At 37.7% G+C, this 20,760-nt stretch overlaps 1 protein-coding gene across 3 annotated transcripts in view; it reads left to right on the forward strand.

Annotated features, from left to right (window-relative positions):
- The window catches only part of PRORP (protein only RNase P catalytic subunit), a 131,914-nt gene that overhangs the window by 80,642 nt on the left and 30,512 nt on the right, over window positions 1–20,760 (forward strand). Inside the window, exon 7 of one of the 3 annotated variants that reach the window (XM_070775453.1) lies at window positions 1–20,760. This exon is cut by the window's right edge and continues 10,155 nt beyond it. The exons of the other annotated variants lie outside the window; for them this stretch is intronic. Within the exon in view, the coding sequence (XP_070631554.1) occupies window positions 1–81 (81 nt within the window). The 3' untranslated portion in view covers window positions 82–20,760. 3 annotated transcript variants of the gene reach the window in all.

Genomic DNA, 20,760 nt, shown 5'->3' on the forward strand with positions numbered 1-20,760 from the left:
TTTCCCACCTACCAAGAATGTAAGTTCCATGAGATTAAGGACCTTACCCCTTTTGTTCACTGCTGTATTCCAAGCACTTAAAACCATGCCTTGCACATAATGACTACTCAGTAAATATTGTCAAAAGAATGAGTGATTATCTTTATAGATTCTTCAGTAGAAAACTGTCAGCCAAGAGAAAATATCGCCAGGATATCTGCTCTGTATACTTTAACGACTGTCAGTGTTGTTCATGATAAAAGCTATACCTTATCCTTTTCACTTATCAAAATATTCATTTGTTTCTTTTGTCAATCATCTTTAGATGATGAGAAAAACAGGGTATTTCAAAGAATACTGTCTGTCAGGGAAGCAGGGTACTATTCACATCTAGAAGTAGGAAAATGATAAAAGCCAAAGTAACAATACCTATATTATTTTGGGAAAAGCCAAAATAGCAACACCTATAGTATTTTATATTTTGGGAAAGAGTTATGTACTGTTTTAGAAGAAGGTATTATCAATAGACAAATGTCTATTATCAGTAGACAAATGCAGAAGTTGTGAAGTTTTATAAATTCTTATTCTGATTTGTGTCAAGCAATAGGCAAGAATGGACATGTCTTTCTAAAACAATACTTTTAAATGGCTGGGTGCCTAGATTGCCTAATGAGTATAGGCCTTCATACTTACTAAAGATTGTAAGAGTTATTATTTTTTGTCTTTAAAAAAATTTATTGACTAAAAAATGGAAAGATCAGGAAAAATAAACTCTGGTTAAGATCTGATGTGGGGCTCTGTTCCCAACTCTGCTGCTACCTCCCTTTGTGATCTTGGGTGATCTCTTTTTTTTGAACCCCAATTTCCTTGTTTATAAAATGAGAAGACCAGGCTTAATATTCTTTAAAGACTCTCAGCTCTAAAAAACTTAAGGATTCCATCAGGCTCCCCATGAACAGCAATGCCTTTCTTCCAAAAGAGGGTGCTGTGGTTTTTCTCAGTGCTCTAGCATTTTCTTGAGAGGAACTGAAGAGAGGTGCAATCTCAGCTTAATTTCCTGTCTTTAGACTTTCCACTTTTGAGAAATACTGATTCCTTAAATTTATTTAGTTGTTTAGTTGAGGTGATGTAAACTAATTCTTGATGTTATTGATACTTTTTAAAGCTTTTTTTAATATGTTGATTTAGAAAATCTGGCAAATAAAATTTCTAAGAAAAAATAAAAAATACACAGTCTTACCACTCAGTATTAACATTTTGGTGTATTTCTGAGGTTTTTTTTGGTATCATTTAATTTTTCCCATATCTATATCTAGAGAGAATGGGAGAAGGAGTAGAGATTTTATTTTGTTTTTGGCTTTTCCCATCTGGTGAGACTTCCTATGGAATTTGTTTTGGGAACTATTGTTTATATAGCCACACTCTTATTCAATATTTAGGTTGTTTCATATTTTAATATTAAAAATAGTGGTGTGAAGAATATCTTGGATGTGAATCTATGACATAATATGTTCAGATTTCTGAATCAAAAGCAATAAACATTTTAAGGTTCTTGATACATTTGTCAAATTGCTTTCCTGAAATATAGCCCCTTTGATCAAATCATATATGGAATTGTGCAATGTGTGACTTCTTGTCTCTGGCTTCGTTCTCTTTTTTTAAATTCAAGTATAATTGACATATAACACCATAGTTTCAGGTGTACAATGAAATGATTGGATACTTGTATACAGTGTGAAATGATCACCGCAATTGGCTTCTTTTAATTAGCATGTTTTCAAGGTTTATCCATGTTATAGCATGTATCAGTTCTTCATTTCTTTTTATCATCAAATAATACACCATTGTATAGATACACAACATTTTGTTTATACATTTATCAATTTTATTATTTTTACTTTGGGGTTATTATGAATAACAATTATATGAATATTTGTGTACAGACTTTTGTGTGGATATGTATTTTTGTTTCTCTTGGCTGTATATCTAGAAATTGAATTGCCAAGTCGTATGGTAACTCTTTGTTTAATCATTTGAGGAACTATCAGACTGTTTTCCAAAGTGACCACACCATTTTACATTCCCACTAGTAAATATATAAGGGTTCTAATTTCTCCATATTCTCACTCACAGTTGTTACTGTCTTAGTCATCTTAGTGGGTGTACAGTGGTATCTCATTGTGGTTTTGATGTGTCCTGTTGGCTAATGATGTTGATCATCTGTTAATATGCTTATTATCTATTTGCTTATCTTCTTTGAAGAAATGGCTATTCAGATCTTTTGCCCATGTTTAAATTGGGTTAATTTTATTATTGAGTTGTAAGAATTTTTTATATATATTTTGGGTACTGAACTTTTTTTTTTTGGGGGGGGGGGGTACTGAACTTTTATCAGATATAGAATTTGTAAAAATTTTCTCCCACTCTATGGTTCTTTTTACCTTCTTAATGTGTCCTTGGGACCACAAAAATCTTGAATGATGATAATGTCCAGTTTATCTATTATTTTCCTGTTGTTTTCATATCTTAAGAAACCATTGCCTAATCTAAGATCATAAAATTTGTGCCTTGTTTTCTGCAGTTTTATAGTTTCAGCTCTTACATTTAGATCTTTGATCAGTTTGAACTGATTTTTATATATGGCATAAAGTATGGACCTAACTTCATTCTTTAGTTTATGGATTTCCAGTTGTCTGGCATAATTTGTTGAAAAAGCAATTCTTTCCCCAATTGAATTACCTTAGAACTCTTTTTAAAAACCAGTTTACCACACCCTCCCTCCAACCCCCACCCTCCCCAAATCAATTGACCACAAAAGTGAAGGTTTTAACAGTCCTTCAGTTCTGTTTTATTGATCTTAATGTTTATTCTGAGGAGATTACTGTAGCTTTGTAGTAGATTTTGAAATTGGCAAGTATAAGTCCTCCAACTTTTTCTTTTTCAAGATTGTTTTGCCTATTTTGAGTCCATGTGAATTTTTAGAATCAGCTTGTCAGTTTCTACAAAGAAGCCATCTGAGATTTTGATAGGGATTGCATTGAATCTAGATATTTTTAGGTGTTTTAGAAAATAAATGATGAGACTGACATTTTTATATGTTTGTTAACAGTTTTTTGAATTCATATCATTTCTCGAAGTTCATATGTTTATGCTTTTTTCTGTTGGGCTTATTAATATTTATTTACTTTGTATGCACTCTTTGTAGATTAACTTATTGGCCCTTATGATATTTATTGTAGATATTTTCCCAATTTGCCTTTTCCTATTGCTTAGGGCTTCCCTGGTGGCTCAGATAATAAAGAATCCACCTGCAATGCAGGAGAGGTCTTCAAACCCTGGGTCAGGAAGATCCCCTGGAGAACGGAATGGCTACCCACTCCAGTCTTCTTGCTCAGAGAATTCCATGGACAGAAGAGCCTGGCGGGCTACAGTCCATGGGGTTGCAAAGAGCTGGACATGACGAGCAACTAACACTTCACTTTTTTTCATGAACTTTGGTATATAGAAATTTTGAGTTTTTTAAGAAGTCAGGTCATTTTTTTTTCCTTAGTTTTTTTTTTTTTTTTTAAGTTTAGAAAATCTTGCTTCTTCCTGAATTTATTCTTAGTAAAGCAGGTGAACCTTGGCCACCTTGGTCCAGAAAGCCAGGTTAGTTAAACAATTTAAAGTTAGATTATTATATTTTTAAACTCACTTATTCTTAAAATATATGTAATAGACATGTTTTGTTAGTATTAAAAAATTTTTTTTAAATAATTTATAATAGATCAATCTATTTTAATCCCTTGGGTTGGGTTTTTTGTCTTATTTTTGTTTTCCCACAAACCTCACCAAAATATCTTGCTATTATTTGTAATATTTGCTATGATAAAAGAGTATTCTATGCACATTCCTGTTATTGTTCATTCAGCACAACAGTGTAACTTCAAGCTCTTACATCTAGCCTCCTTTAGGAAGAGTATATTCTTGATTCTCCTATTTATACTTTTAATTCTGAAAAAAAGACTTTCATTTGGCTTTCTTTTCCTATGCACTCTGTTCTTACTTCTTTCCATGCATTGGAAACTGTAAAAAGAAGAGTATTCTTCTCTCTACCCGCCCCCCACCCCCCAACTACAGCCTTTTCTTTCTCTCTCATTCTCTTTTTCTCTATTTCTCTTGTTCTTTCCTTTTGCTTTTCATTCTAATTGGCCAGCTTTGAGCTACAGAGTTTCTTCTTTTTTGTGTGCTGAATTAACCCACTACCCCTTTCATCTTCATTCTTTTTTTAAAAAATTAATTTTTAATTGACTTATAGTTGATTTATGTTTCAGGTATATACCAAAGTGATTCATTTATATGTAGTATATTTTTTTTCATGTTATTTTCCATTATGGATTATTACAAGATACTGAATATCATTCCCTGTTCTGTATATTAGGTACTTGTTGGTTGTGTATTTTATATATAGTAATGTGTATCTGTTAATCCCAAATTCCTAATTTACCCCTCACCCCTCTTTACCCTTTGGTAACCATAAGTTTGTTTTCTGTGTCTGTGAGTCTGTTTCTGTTTTGCAAGTTCATTTGTATTATATTTTAGATTCCACATATAAGTGATATCATGTGACACTTGTCTTTTTTTTTTGTCTGACTTACTTAGTATGATAATTTCTAGGTCCATCATGTGTTGACCTTTCACCTTCATTCTGACTCACTTTCTAAAGTATATCATTCCTGGTTCTATCTTAACGAACGTTGGTACTACTGACATTTTAGGCCAGATAATTCTTTGTTGTGGGGTTATGTTATTCATTGTAGGATGTTTATCAGGATCCCTGGCCTCTCCCCAGTTAAATGCCAGTAGCATTGCCTCCCCACCTTTCTCAGTTGTGAATACCAGTGTCTCTAGACATTGCCAGATATCATGGGGCAAGACTATCCTTCAGTTAAGAATCCTGTAATTGACAAAGCAAACCACTATTCTAGTTCCAAAATGTAAATTCCTATCTCAACTGTATTTTCTTCACTACCTTTTCTTACCTATTCCCCAACTAGAGCCAAATAAAATTCTTCCTTGCTACCCATTAGATCTATAACTTGATGCTCTATCAGAAGCATCCCTTATATTAGCCATAGCATACATTTTGGCATTATGTACTTGACCCATGAGCGATCATTTATTAATTGAGTGACCTTACATCTCTCTGATAACTTCATCTATAAAAGGAGGATAAATACCTACTCATTGGATTTTTTTAATTTAATTTTTTTTAGCACCAAAAGCATTTTGTATTGGGGTATATATAGCCAATTAAAAGTGTAGTGGTAGTTTGAGGTGAACAGTGAAGGGACTCAGCCATACATGTATCCATTCTGCCCCAAATCCTCTCTCCCATCTAGGTTGGCACATTAACATTGAGCAGAATTCCATGTGCTATATACAATCAGTTTTTGCTTGTCCATTTTAAATATAGTAGTGTGTATATAACCTTTCCAAAGTCCTTAACTATCCCTCCGCCTGGCAACCATGAATTCTTTTCTAAGTCTGTGAGTCTCTTTCTGTTTGTAAGTCAGTTCATTTGTATCATTTCTTTTTAGGTTCCACATTTAAAGGATGTCATATGATATTTCTTCTCTGTCTGACTTCACTTAGTATTACACTCTCTAGGTCCATCCATGTTGCTGAAAATGGTCTTATTTCATTCTTTTTAATGGCTGCCTACTCATTGGATTTTAATGAGAATTCAACAAAAGAATGGGCTTCCCTGGTGGCTCAGTGGTAAAGAATCAGCCTGCAATGCAGGAGACATAGTTTTGATCCCTGGGTCAGGAAGATCTTGTGGAGAAGGAAATGGCAACCCACTCCAGTATACTTGCCTGGGAAATCTGATGGACAAAGAAGCCTGGTGGGCTACAGTCCATGGGGGTCACAAAAGAATCAGGTGAGACTTAATGATTAAACAGCAACAAAAATAAAACAATGCTTTTTAATTGTTGACCACATTGTAAATGCTCAATTAAGAGTAGATGTTGTATTACCATCATCACTACTCCATTGCTCACATCCTCTATTGAGCTGACTTTGAGATGGCACATAGGCATATCTCAAAAATTGTCCCTGATTGCACCACGCTATTCTTTCAAGCTAAAACTAGTCTCTCCTCCTTGGAATTCCTTGGAAAAGTATTTTCTCTTTTTCTTGTATCCCTTGGCACTCTTTACCTTATGTTACAGTTATTAATGTACATGTTTTTTCTTTATACTTGTCATTCTACTCCTTACAGTTCTCAATGTATCTTTTACCCTCATAGTCTATCCAACACATTCTCACATGGTACAGTAGTAGTAAATATTTTGAATAAGTAAATAAATTTAGAAACTGAACTGGTGAACAAGCTCAGGGTGTTACTGAATTCAAGCTCTATTGCTTGCCACACAAAACAGGCCAGTAAATTAAGAGATGAGGTGTTGGGGCCAGGAATAGCAACTTTGTTGGTAAATCCAGCAGACTGAGAAGATAGTGGACTGGTGTCCCCAAAGCCATTTTTTCCAAGTTTGGATGCTAGTTCTTTTATAGAACAGAGAGAAGGATTAAGAAGTAAAGCCAAAAAAACCCCCCAAAAACAGTTCAGTTCAGTCGCTTGGTCGTGTCCGACTCTGCTACCCCATGAACTGCAGCATTCCAGGCCTCCCTGTCCATCACCAACTCCAAGAGTTTACCCAAACCCATGTCCATCGAGTTGGTGATGCCATCCATCCATCTCATCCTCTGTCATCCCCTTCTCCTCCTGCTCTCAATCTTTCCCAGCATCAGGGTCTCTTCAAATGAGTCAGCTCTTCGAATCAGGTGGCCAAAGTATTGGAGTTTCAGCTTCAACACCAGTCCTTCCAATGAACGAACACCCAGGACTGATCTCCTTTAGGATGGACTGGTTGGATCTCCTTGCAGTCCAAGGGACTCTCAAGAGTCTTCTCCAATACCACAGTTCAAAAGCATCAATTCTTTGGCACTCAGCTTTCTTTATAGTCCAACTCTCACATCCATACATGACCACTGGAAAAACCATAGCCTTGACTAGACAGACTTCTGTTAGCAAAGTAATGTCTCTGCTTTTTAATACGCTGTCTAGGTTGGTTGTAACTTTCCTTCCAAGGAGTAAGTGTCTTTTAATTTCATGGCTGCAGTCACCATCGGCAGTGATTTTGGAGCCCAGAAAAATAAAGTCAGCCACTGTTTCCACTGTTTCCCCATCTATTTGCCATGAAGTGATGGGACTGGATGCCATGATCTTAGTTTTCTGAATGTTGAGCTTTAAGCCACCTTTTTCACTCTCCTCTTTCACTTTCATCAAGAGTCTTTAGTTCTTCTTCACTTTCTGCCATAAGAATGGTGTCATCTGCATAATAGTAAGTTGTTGCAAATATTTCCTGGTTCTAGCCAGACTTTAGAGGGGATGTGCTAATTTTTTCTTTCTTGCAGCCATTCACAGGTGGGCCTGGCCAGGATGTTTCCTGTGAACTTAAAGATTTTAGTTTAATATAGGCGTGGGAGGCAGGGTTCCCAGAAATAGACCATTATATATACTTTAAGCTACAGGCAACATCCCTTTAGGGAAGGCAGCAAAAGCAATAGAATACAGAGGTCAATGTAAAAGAAACAAATACAATAAGGATTTAGATTTGTTCTTCCCTATTACAAAGGTAACTTATTTTAACACCAGCAGAATAGTAACTTGGGGGTTTGGATCTACCACTTATTATCTGTGTGCAACCCAACTCACCATATACTGGAGTGTTCAATAAAATAGTTTTGTGATCAGCAAATAAAACTTTAGTAGGAAAAAAAATTCTTTTTATCCAAAGTATTTTGTCTTATAAAAGTAATTTAGCGATGTAAATAACACTCTTTGGTGCCATACAATCAAGATATATCCCTTTGTTTTAGTTGTACTGTCCCCCCTTTTAATTAGCCACTAGGAAATAGGTATTAAATTGGAACTTCATTATTTTGGAATATTTACATTTTCTTCAAGAACTCGTGAAGTACTACTCACAGACTTTTCTAAGCCCCTTTTGTAAATTAACAGCAAGTTAAGGATAGAGTGAGATGGACCTATAGTGACATTTTTTTCTACAAAGTGACATAAAACATATTTGAAAGCTAGGGCCTACATTTAAAAGTGTTTAGACTCTGGGTGTAAACAGATTGTAACATTTGAAAGTGTTTTCTACATTTGAAAAGTGTTTTATGGCCACTCAGAAGATAGTTTGGACCCTACCTGCATAATTTGGCTCAGCTACGATTTCCTGTGTGACCATGACATTTGAATGGAGTCCACATCTAGACACAGCTTCATGTATTTTCTAGAGACAGGCTGGTACTATGAATTTTATAATACACAGTGAATATACTGGTAAATTTCTGTATGCTTACTTGCTTGTATCAAAATGTATCTCCTTTTGTCTATTGCCTGGAAAGTAGAGGTATCAGTTTCTAGAAACACTGCAGAAAAACTTTCCTAAGTGGTGGCTTTCCACATGGACCCTGTTGTTATTACTTTTTTCCACTAGGCAGGAAGTGACTAGAATAAAGATTCTTAGATTTAGAAGATCTTAAAAGTCTACTTGTCTGAGTTCCCCCTGCCTGTCTTCATGTGATTGCCTTATCTGTCTCCTGGCTTCTTTCCTTCTGTGTCTTGCAAGGTTATTGGATGCAGGACTCACCTGGATAATTCAGAATGATGTCATCTCAGGGATCCTTAACTTGATTACACTTGAAATTTTATCCAAATAAGATCTCATTCACTGATTAAGGCCATGGATATGTCTTTCTGAGGCTCACTATTCAGTACTGCACTCCCAGTCTCACTCCACATTCTGCCAGGTTCATTTTACAGCATGCTAACAAATTGTGAAACATTGATAAGTATTTGGTGATAAGTATTTTGATATGCTGATGTGTTAAAAAGCAAGAGTGTTCCAGAAAAACATCTACTTGTACTTTATTGACTATACCAAAGCCTTTGACTATGTGGCTTACAACAAATTATGGAAAATTCTTATAAAAAGATGGGAATATCAGACCGCTTGACTTGCCTCCTAAGAAATCTGTATGCAGGTCAAGAAGCAACAGTTAGAACTGGACATGGAACAACAGACTTGTTCCAAATCGGGAAAGGAGTACGTCAAGGCTGTATATTGTCACCCTGCTTATTTAACTTTTATGCAGAGTATATCATGCAAAATGCCGGACTGGATGAAAGCACAAGCTGAAATCAAGATTGCCAGGAGAAGTATCAATAACCTCAGATGCGCATATGACACCACCTTTATGGCAGAAAGCAAAGAACTAAGAGCCTCTTGATGAAAGTGAAAGAAGAGAGTGGAAAAGTTGGCTAAAAATTCAACATTCAGAAAACTAAGATCATGGGATCCAGTCCCATCACTTCATGGCAAATAGATGGGGAAATAATGGAAACAGAGACTTTATTTGGCGGGGGGAGGCTCCAAAATCACTGCAGATGGTGACTGCAGCTGTGAAATTAAAAGACACTTGCTCCTTAGAAAAGCTGTGACCAACCTAGACAACATATTAAAAAGCAGAGATGTGACTTTGCCAACAAAGGTCCGTCTAGTCAAAGCTATGGTTTTTACAGTACTCATGTATGGACGTGAGAGTTGGATTATAAAGAAAGCTGAGCCCTGAAGAATTAATGCTTTCGAACTGTGGTGTTGGAGAAGACTCTTGAGAGTTCCTTGGACTGCAAGGGGATCAAACCAGTCAATCCTACAGGAAATCAGTCCTGGGTGTTCATTGGAAGGACTAATGCCAAAGCTGAAACTCCAATACTTTGGCCACCTGATGTGAAGAACTGACTCATTGGAAAAGACCCTTATGCTGGGAAAGATTAAAGGCAGGAGGAGAAGGGGATGACAGAGGATGAGGTGGTAGGATGGCATCACCAACTCGATGGACATGAGTTTGAGCAAGTTCTGGGAGTTGGTGATGGAAATGGAAGCCTGGAGTGCTATAGACCATGGGGTCGCACAGAGTTGTACATGGCTGAGTACTGAACTGAACTGTATTAAATGCTAAGACAGAGAGTGAGTGTGTGAGTGAAGTCGCTCAGTCGTGTCCGACTCTTTGCGACCCCATAGACTGTAGCCTACCAGGCTCCTCCATCCATGGGATTTTCCAGGCAAGCGTACTGGAGTGGGGTGCCATTTCCTTCTCCAAAGACAGAGAAGGAACACTTAAATCAGTAGTGAAGAAGTGATATCTAAACTGAAACCAAAAGATCAAAAGGAAGGAGAGAGAAAGGAGGTGGCTAGATTAGTGTTCCAGGCAGAAAGGAGCATCCGTACTCACTTCCTGTTTTAGAGCCACACCTCCTACAGGAGAAATCAAAAATGGCAGCTGACAGTTCCTCTTGTTGCTCCCTAGCAAGTAGGGGCAGGTGTGAGCTTGGGGTGAAGAGAATGAGTCACTCATCTCATCTGTAGCATTTCAGGGAATGCCAGAAAACCTCAGTAATTAAGGACTATTTTAGTGCAGTATTTTTAAGAATTACAATTAATGTAAAAAATCCATGAAGAAAATAACAAAAATTTAAAGAAAGAAGGATCAGTAGTATTGATTTTCTCTTTTGCCTCAGGCACCAATACAGTCTGGCATTGTTGTTGTTGTTCTTTGTTGTTCATTTGCTAAGTTGTGTCAGACTTTTTGTGACCCCATGGACTAGAGCATGCCAGGCTTCCCTGTCCTTCACTGTCTCCCAGAGTTTACTCAAACTCATGTCCATTGAGTCAGTGATGCTGTCTAACCATCTCATCCTCTGTTGCCCCTTATCTTGTCTTCAGTCTTTCCCAGTATCAGGGTCTTTTCCAATGAGTCAGCTCTTCACATCAGTTGGCCAAAGTGTTGGAGCTTCAACTTCAGCATCAGTCCTTCCAGTGAATATTCAGGGTTGATTTCCTTCAGGAATAACTGGTTTGATCTCCGTGCTGTCTAAGGGACTCTCAAGAGTTTTCTCCAGCACTACAGTTCAAAAGCATCAATTCTTCAGCATGGTACTGTTTTGTGGCTTTCTTTAAATTTTAATATTTTGTTCATCATAGATTTTTGCATCAATTTTGACTTTTAAAAATACTGCATTAACATACTACTTATCTTGATTAGTGAGTGTTTTGGTGCCCCTTTATATTGTGTGTTCAAGGCTAATAAGTTCCTCAGTCACCTCACCCGGGTCCCAGCCCTGTAACTAAGATACACACACAGGATCCATGCTTAGCCTGTTGGGCAGTCTCTTCTGGGGCTTGAGTCTAGAGGGTGTAAAGACAGAGATGTGGTTAGATATACCTCACAGTAATGGCAGTGGACATCTGTGTTCCACTCTGTTGTGACGTGTGATGTGCATGCTCGGGCACACCTCTAGAGGCTGTCCCGGAGGCCGTGTGTAACGCCCCTCCTGTGCCATGATCTTGGTCATGTACTACTGTGGCCCCCTCTTGGTCTTGCTCCTTTTCTGAGCTGGTGGTGTTGTGTTCAGAATCCATATTCCCTTCCTTTTTGAAAATCACAATCATCTTTGTTTATCTCCAGACTTTTATCCTCCCTTCTTTAGAGAAAACCAGTAATGGTTGCATGATTGTTTGTATATATAAGTTTTCTTGGTACCTTAGGATGAAATTCAGCCAGGGCTGGAGAAACGAACTCATTTGAGATGACTTTTTTTCAGTCACGTCCCCTTGCCTTGTACTTCTTTTCTCATTCAGTCTTTGACCAGAATTTCCAGCTGGAACATAATTTTGAACATTTATTATTTTTAGTCATCATTTCATAACATTATACTAACTGTTGAAACATAAATAAAATGACTTTTTTTTGCTGTCTATAACTTAAAAATAATAATAACAGCTAGTCATTGGCCCTGAATATGTGAACAGCAGAGATTAATGAGTTCCAGACTCAGAGGATTTCACAAGTGCCAGAGGCATCCATAGAGGAAACAATAATGTTTACTAAGAAACAGCTGGAAGATTTAGAGACATTATTCAGTAAGAACTTATGTCCAAACTCCAGTCTTGGCAAAGAATAGTCCCCAAGCTGTCATATATTCAGCAGTAACTACAGGTCTGGTTCAGGAACTTCATAGCAAAACTCAGAAAATAAAAATTCAAACATATTTGGTAAAAGCAACAAGAAGCTTAACAACAATTACCTGAGGGAAAGGTCAAGAGAAATATCGATACTCCTCACCAGGTTCACTGATGAGGCCTGTCCTGACTCCCTGACTTCTGTAGAGCATTTGGCACCCTCAGTCCAACTTAGCATGACCCTATTATTTACTGTTTTTTAAATTTATAATTATTATTCTTGGTTGTCCTGGGTCTCCGTTGCTGCACCTCCAACCCATATCTCCATCTAATCTGTGAACACTTTGACGTTTACTCTGTCTGAGTCTGAGGTCCTCACATGTGAAAGATTTCCTTCCTTTGCTGTTACAAAGTCCAAGCAAGCAAGCATTTGTCACTCCTGCATCACCTACAGTTTCCTCCCTGTCAGTCCTAAATAGCAGTTTTCTCTGTCATTTCCTCTGCTTTCTGAGAAATTGTCAATATGGTATCAATTTATCAGGTGTTCTACTTTTACCAGAATGAAACCTCTCCCCAGTGCCAGGAGAGGTGACATTTCCCGTTACTGCTGTACATTGTGTCTGTATCTGTTTTGTAATCTGTATTAGGAAAGCATCATTGTGTGTCGACCACAATAGCATCATTAGAACAGAACATACCTTTCCAATGTCGTGGGTCTCGGTGACACTTGCCTCCTTGTGTTAACCTTTCAAGTTTACTTTTCTTATTATTCATGTTCTAGAGATTGTTAATTAGGAATGAGGCCATAGCCTGCTCTCTACTTGATATTTTTGTTGATAAATTATTTAAAGGCTCTACCATAGTATTCTTTGGGTTTCCCTTGTGGCTCAGCTGGTAAAGAATCTGCCTACAATGCAGGAGACCTGGGTTCGATCCCTGGGTTGCGAAGATCCCCTGGAGAAGGGAAAAGCTACCCATTCCAGTATTCTGACTAGGAGAATTCCATGGACTGTATAGTCCATGCTTCCCTGGTGGCTCAGAGAGTAAAGCATCTGCCTGCAATGCAGGAGACCCAGGTTCGATCCCTGGGTTGGGGAGATCCCTTGGAGAAGGAAATGGCTTCAATACTCTTGCCTGGAAAATCCCATGGACAGAGGAGCCTGGCGGGCTACAGTCCACAGGGTCACAAAGAGTCAGACACGACTGAGTGATGTCACTTTCACTTTCACTATAGTATTCTTTACGTATCACACCAGCACCTCTATGTTGGAGCTCTTCTTGATTTTACATTATTTTATTGAGACTTCTTAGGGGCTTCCCAGGTGGTACAGTGGTAAAGAATCCACCTGCCAGTGCAGGAGATGCAGGTTCAATCCCTGGGCCAGGAAAATCCCCTGGAGGAGGGCATGGCAATCCACTCCATTATGCTTGCCTGGAAAATTCCATGGATGGGGGAGCCTGGCAGGCTACAGTCCATGGGATTGCAGAGTTGGACAGGACTGAATGGCTGAGCACACTGAGACTTCAAACACCACCCAATCATCTACTTTAACACTTCCTGTCATATACCTAATATGAAATGATACATATCCTCTTTTCCTCTCTCATTTCCTGTGGGGGTGTGGCAGATTTTGAGGAAATGAACACTTAGGAAACTTGATCAAGAATAGTGCTATTTCCTGGATAACTGTCTTTTAACTTGCATTATAGAGGCAGAGTTAGAAATCATACAGGGGAAAAGAAAAAGAAGGGCAGAAAATAAAGTCAAAGCAGTCAGTTCAGTCGCTCAGTCATGTCCGACTCTCTGCGACCCCATGAATCGCAGCATGCCAGGCCTCCCTGTCCATCACCAACTCCCAGAGTTTACCCAAACTCATGTCCATCGAGTCGGTGATGCCCTCCAGCCATCGCATCCTCTCTCGTCCCCTTCTCCTCCTGCCCCCAATCCCTGCCAGCATCAGGGTCTTTTCCAGTGAGTCAACTGTTCGCATGAGGTGGCCAAGGTATTGGAGTTTCAACTTCAGCATCAGTCCTTCCAATGAACACCCAGGACTGATCTCCTTCAGGATGGACTGGTTGGATCTCCTTGCAGTCCAAGGGACTCTCAAGAGTCTTCTCCAACACCACAGTTCAAAAGCATCAATTCTTCGGCACTCAGCTTTCTTCACAGTCCAACTCTCACATCCATACATGACCACTGGAAAAACCATAGCGTTGAATAGACAGACCTTTGTTGGCAAAGGAATGTCTCTGCTTTTGAATATGCTGTCTAGTTTGGTCATAACTTTCCTTCCAAGGAATAAGTGTCTTTTAATTTCATGGCTGCAATCACCATCTGCAGTGATTTTGGAACCGAAAAAAATAAAGTCTGACACTGTTTCCACTGTTTCCCCATCTATTTCCCATGAAGTGATGGGACCAGATGCCATGATCTTAGTTTTCTGAATGTTGAGCTTTAAGCCAACTTTTTCACTCTCCTCTTTCACTTTCATCAAGAAGCTCTTTAGTTCTTCACTTTCTGCCATAAGGGTGGTGTCACCTGCATATCTGAGATTATTGATATTTCTCCCAGCAATCTTGATTCCAGCTTGTGTTTCTTCCAGTCCAGCGTTTCTCATGATGTACTCTGCATATAAGTTAAATAAGCAGGGTGACAATATATAGCCTTGACGTACCCCTTTTCCTATTTGGAACCAGTCTGTTGTTCCATGTCCAGTTCTAACTGTTGCTTCCTGACCTGCATCCAGGTTTCTTGAGAGGCAGGTCAGGTGGTCTGGTATTCCCATCTCTTTCAGAATTTTCCACAGTTTATTGTGATCCACACAGTCAAAGGCTTTGGCATAGTCAGTAAAACAGAAATAGATGTTTTTCTGGAACTCTCTTGCTTTTTCGATGATCCAGCGGATGTTGGCAGTTTGATCCCTGGTTCCTCTGCCTTTTCTAAAACCAGCTTGAACATCTGGAAGTTCAGTGTTCACGTATTGCTGAAGCCTGGCTTGGGGAATTTTGAGCATTACTTTACTAACGTGTGAAATGAGTGCAATTGTGTGGTAATTTGAGCATTCTTTGGCATTGCCTTTCTTTGGGATTGGAATGAAAAGTGACCTTTACCCGTCCTGTGGCCACTGCTGAGTTTTCCAAATCAGAGCTTCTTCTAAAATAAAGAACTTTGAAAGTTCTGCCTAGTGTTATCATGATATCTGGGGACCTTCTCACTCATGGGGGCCAAACTTTTTCCTAAATCAGATGAAATCTCAACTATTTACAACAGATTTTATATTGCAAACATTTATTTAATGCTTATTGTGAGATATATATCAAAGGTGCTTTATAAATGATATTTTAGTAAATTGGTATTTAATCATCATAACAAATCCTCCTCTCAAGGAAGAGCTAGTATTAGTTTCCATTTTATAGCTGAGAAAACTGAGACTTGGGTTAGGTAACATCTCTAAGGTCACACAGTTAGTAAGTAGACGAGCTGAAATTAGAATTCAGGAAATCTGACTTTGAGTCTAGTGCCCTAAACACTGTATAATGTAACCTCTCCAATTTATTTTCTTCCTAAAATTCCAATGGAGAACAATGTTATAGCCTATATCAGAAAATACTGATGAGCATGAAACATTATTTAAAAAACAAACCACTTAAGGACTTTGTCATCTGTGTAGTGCGTTTATCTTTGTAGTTATAACTTCCCCCAAAGCTGCTAATTACAGTAATGTTCCCTCCCTGTTGTTTGTTGTCTGCTTGGTTCTTCCACGTGTATCCCAGTTTTCAAATGACATGATTTATATCTAGCTCTTTTGTGGGTGTTTTTGACCACAAGCTCCTTTTTCTAGGTTGTGGTATATTATGGGATTGTGTGAAATTGATTATGTTCAGGGTTAGAGGAATAATGTCCTTTCATCTGTTTCTCTTTTAGCTTAATTGTAATTCTTGTTGGCTAATTTTTGTATATATCCATGTTCACATCTAATTTACTTTTCATGTAGATTTTGCTAGTATCAGAAATTAATTCTTTTATATGTCTCTGCATCTGTTTTCTGTTCCTCTTTTCTAAGTGTGTTAATCTTAATTGTTTTAATGGAAACTCTTACAGTTATTTTCATAGAGTATCACATACCACATACATAAACTTACCAGGTATTCTGAATAAATCTACAAGGGCTTGGCTACTTTGATAGGCCATTTTTCTATTTCAGTAAAGGGAGCCCCAAGAAACAAAGTTAGTCAACGTTAAGCTAAGGATTCTTTTTAATACTTGCCTTTCCTCTCAACATTTCACATATTTTTACATTTGTTTATGCTTTCCTTTTTGGTAGTTGTGACATCTCTCTGGCAACAGTACAACCTGCCTAATCTATAAATTAAAGTATGATTAGAAAAGAGCTTAAGAAATTTAGCTCCTGGTGAATCACATACCTTAGCCTGACCAAAGTTCTAACAAGCTGCAGCATTGTCACTAGAATGCTGGTGACTTAATGCCAATTATTATGACTTAATTATTACTCTCATAAAACCTATGAATTTAAATATGTATATTTTACATTAGTTGCCATAGTTTTAGCTTTACTTGTACAAGAAGTATTTACTGAAGACCCTCTATTGTTGATTTTTGTGCTATGATGTTTCTCAAAAGAACTGTTTGGTTTATTATGAGCCATCTTAACTTTCAAATGTAAACATTTATTATTTATTAGATTGACTTCCTGTTCTGTGCCAGGCACTGTGCTAGGTATTATGACATGCAAAGATGAACAAAATGCATTTCTTTCTTTGTCACGGAGTTTATAATCCTGTAAATATTTAAATTCTTAATATGTAGAATATTTATAAGGACCTTAAGAAATGTTTAAGGAAAGAGCTTTAAAAAAAAATGCATAGGCTAAAGAAAACTACTTCTAGCTAAGGAGGAATCAAAGAATGCTTTATGGAGACATAGGCATTTAATTTGAGTCAACACAATTAGGTTTTGAGAGCTAGAGTTAGGAGATGGGAAAGAAGAGAGGCTGATTCCACATCCACACTATTCAAATAGCACCATGTAGCCAAGTAGTACTTAGGAGATACAGGGTAAAGAGTCGAGAGAAAGTAATAAATAGCACCTAATTTCTTTTTCTTTTATCAACACATGGCAACCTTAATGTGATGTAATTTGAGAGGAAATATGAAATTTTATACCCAGTTGAGAATAGTTGGTTAAACAAAGCAGAAAATTTTTCATTGTCTTCTTAATATTATTGGCTTTTTGTTTTAGTTGCTAAGTCATGTCTTGACTCTGCAACACCATGCCATGGACTGCAGCCCACCAGGCTCCTCTGTCCATGGAATTCTCCAGGCAAGAATACTGGAGTGAATTGCCATTTCCTGCTGCAGGGAATCTTCCTGACCCAGGGATCAAACCTGTGTCTCCTGCACTGGCAGGCAGATTCTTTACCACTGAGCCACCAAGGAAGCCCACTAGTATGTTTATCTGTCTCCAAAATCACATTTTCTTTTTCTTTTTACTCTAAAAAATAGTTTTAATGAAGTCTGCTTATTTACCTTAAAAGTTCTGTTATAATAACATAACACATTGGTATAAAGTCCTCTTGGGAGCATGAAAGCCATCTGTGGTCTGGGATATCTTCATTTAGGTTTTTCTGCTTTTGTCTGTAAATCTGAGTTAGTCTGTTTGCTTTTTATATTCTTCCTCTTATGTCCTGTCTATCCCTAGGCTAACCTACTGGTCAGAAAAGAGGAATCCCACCAAAAATAAGAGATTCTTTTTACTTCTTAGAGAGTCCCAGTTTGTATCTCACAGCAAAATGAAATAAATGGAAATTGGGGCATATTTAAAACATTTCTTAAAATTATAGTTCAAATTATAAATTATGTTTTCTTTGTTGTTCATAGATACATAACGTGTTATTTGAAGACTTAGTCCATAAGCTGTAGCTTTACAACATTAATTTTTAAAAGTTAATAACCAGCCCATTGAGTATTATTGCCTTTTTTTACATGTGATAAAGAGAAAATATAGCATATAACTTTGATGAATGCATATGTTTAAAGGGTACAGAAATGTAAGCCTATATAATATGCCATGCTTTCATTTCAGTTATTTGGCCCCTTTAAGAAAACCATAATTCCTCCATGTACTATAGATGGCAGTACTTGGGTGGAAATATAAGCAATACAAGAGATTTGAGAATGATTAGCAGGGGTGTCTTAATGAGTAACGTTCAATTGAAATTTTCTTTCTTTGTTAATTTTTCTCACTCACTGGATTTTTTTTAAACAATCATAAACTTTCTTTTTCACTCATACTGTTTTCGTTCAAGTTTTCTCCCACCATCACCTGACCTCCCTCTTCACCCCACTTTGGTTTCAGAAATCACATGCTTATACAACCATTTTCTCTTTAGATGGCAGTGATTGGAAACTAGTTGATCGGGCCCATGATGGGGTCCTGAGTATTTTTTCTCAAGCAGGTCAAGTAACAGATGGCATTGTTGTAAATTCTAACAGGGACAGGGAAACACTGTCACATGTGTTTCAAATACACGTTCATTACAAATCTACAGTTCCAGGGTCAGTGAAGTCTGTCTTTGCATGGAGGGGAAGAAGCTGACTCAGGAATATGAAAAGCTCTCTTGTTCTCCCTAAGCATTGGGAATTCTGCTGCCGGATTCTTTCAGTATATATTTATTGAATGCTAATTATATGCTGTGCATTGTGCTGGGTAGGCATATCGTGCATTATGTACATGAAAGGACAGGGTACCTACCCTCAGACACCCTTCCCAAGTATAAAGTGTGGTAATTCTTATATTAGAGGCATGTAGAAGATACAATAAGACATAGAAGAGAAATAGATGGGTGTAACAGACATAAAAATAATCACAAAATACTGTCCTTCCAAGATTGCTGGCGTCAAACTCCTTCAAAGCACAGCACTTGAGGAAGCTACTATTGTTCTATCAAAAAAGACACACAAGAAGAAGCCTATTTCCTGTCCATAGCACAGAGGGAGAAGTGCCTAAGAGTCTAACTACAAGTGGTATAAGTTAGGCCATGTGTGCTCAGTTGTGTTCAACTCTTTATGACCCTGTGGACTGTAGCCCACCAGGCTCCTCTGTCCATGGGATTCTCCAGGCAAGAATACTGGAGTGAGTTGCCATTTCCTACTCCAGAGAATCTTCTTGACCCAGGGATTGAACTTGAGTCTTGCATTGCAGGCAGATTCCTTACCACTGCACCACCTGGGAAGCCCGTAAGTTAGGCGACCGGTTGTGTAAAGGAGGTAAGGGAATCACACACACTTCCTTGTTCTTAACTCTCTAGAAGGTTGCCTAAGAAATGGCCAATGTTGGTTGCCTCTGGGGTGAGGAGCTAGGTGGCTGGGACATAGCATGAGAGAGAAACTTTTAATTGAGTACCTTTGATTTCTTTTAGAGTTTGAGCCATGTGAATTTATTACCCAGACAAAAATAAAGTTAATGCTTTCCTTTTTTGGTACATCGCATTACCATATTTGAGGAGAATATATACTAGTTGTCTTTTATTTGGTGGGTTGTGTAACCTGCTAAACTCCTAAACATGTAGTGGACAGGAGAAAAAAGTTTTGCTAAGGATCACTTAGGCATCTGTAACATTTTTTGTTTTGGTTACAGGGAACTTCCCACTCTTACTTTTCATAGAGCTCAACTAGTAAGTATATCCTGATAAACATCAAGTGGCTGAGTGGGAGTGGTTCCTCCCAGAGAAGCCAACTAGAGTTTTGTTTTGTTTTTTAATGTAGTGAAGAGCTGTGTGTTTTTGTTTGGTTGTGTTTTAATGGAAATTGCAGATGGTGTGGGCCCAGAATCCCTGGCACAAAACAGATTGTAAACAGAAAAATGTGGTTAAGTCCCTATGCATTGCTTAGAATTTGGAGCAGCTTAGCAGATTTCCTTCTTGAGATGAATTGTTTGGGATATGTCATTGGAGGACTCATAATAGGATGTGTAGCAGCATCAGCTCTCTTGAAATAAATTTCTGTAGTTGAAAGATTTTTCAAATACTGAGTATTCTAAAAGAAATCCCATTGAAGAAGCCATAGCCCATGTCCTTAGAAATTCAGTGTATGTTTATGGTTCATGTAAAGATGATATTGGGGGTTGTAAAGAAACAACTTTAGGTCTAGATGAAACCTGATAAATAAAACAGAATGAAAAGTATATACAAGGAATAGTACAAGTTACATATTTTATATAAATGCATATATGCTAAAGCTCAAGATATGGCTGGTGGACATTAACTGGTTAATCTTTAAGAACTGTGTTACTACTAATTGAATAATAAAACCGCTAACATTATGATTGCATATAACAGGTTGCAGATCACTTTTGCAGTGTTTATCTCACTTGATCATGTGTTAAGGAATTTATTTGGGGTAGGTTCATATTGTAATGAAAATCATATTTTTTCATCTGACTCCCATCTCTCTATATGGTTATGACCATGCAGGTGCTTTTGACAGAAAAAAAAAAAAAAGGCACCTGAGTGGACTTTTCTTGATGTACTCACCCTATTAACTGAGAAAAAAAACTCACATCTACGGTAACATCCCATCTTTCCACCCCTTTTTTATATACTTTAAGCTCTGCCCTTTATAAGTCCATGCCGGAACACTGTAACTTATGGCAAGACTCTCCAAACTGGTTCTGCCACCCCTTCCT

This window comes from Bos indicus, chromosome 21, assembly GCF_029378745.1.
Source record: "Bos indicus isolate NIAB-ARS_2022 breed Sahiwal x Tharparkar chromosome 21, NIAB-ARS_B.indTharparkar_mat_pri_1.0, whole genome shotgun sequence".
Classification (NCBI taxonomy): Eukaryota; Metazoa; Chordata; class Mammalia; order Artiodactyla; family Bovidae; genus Bos; species Bos indicus.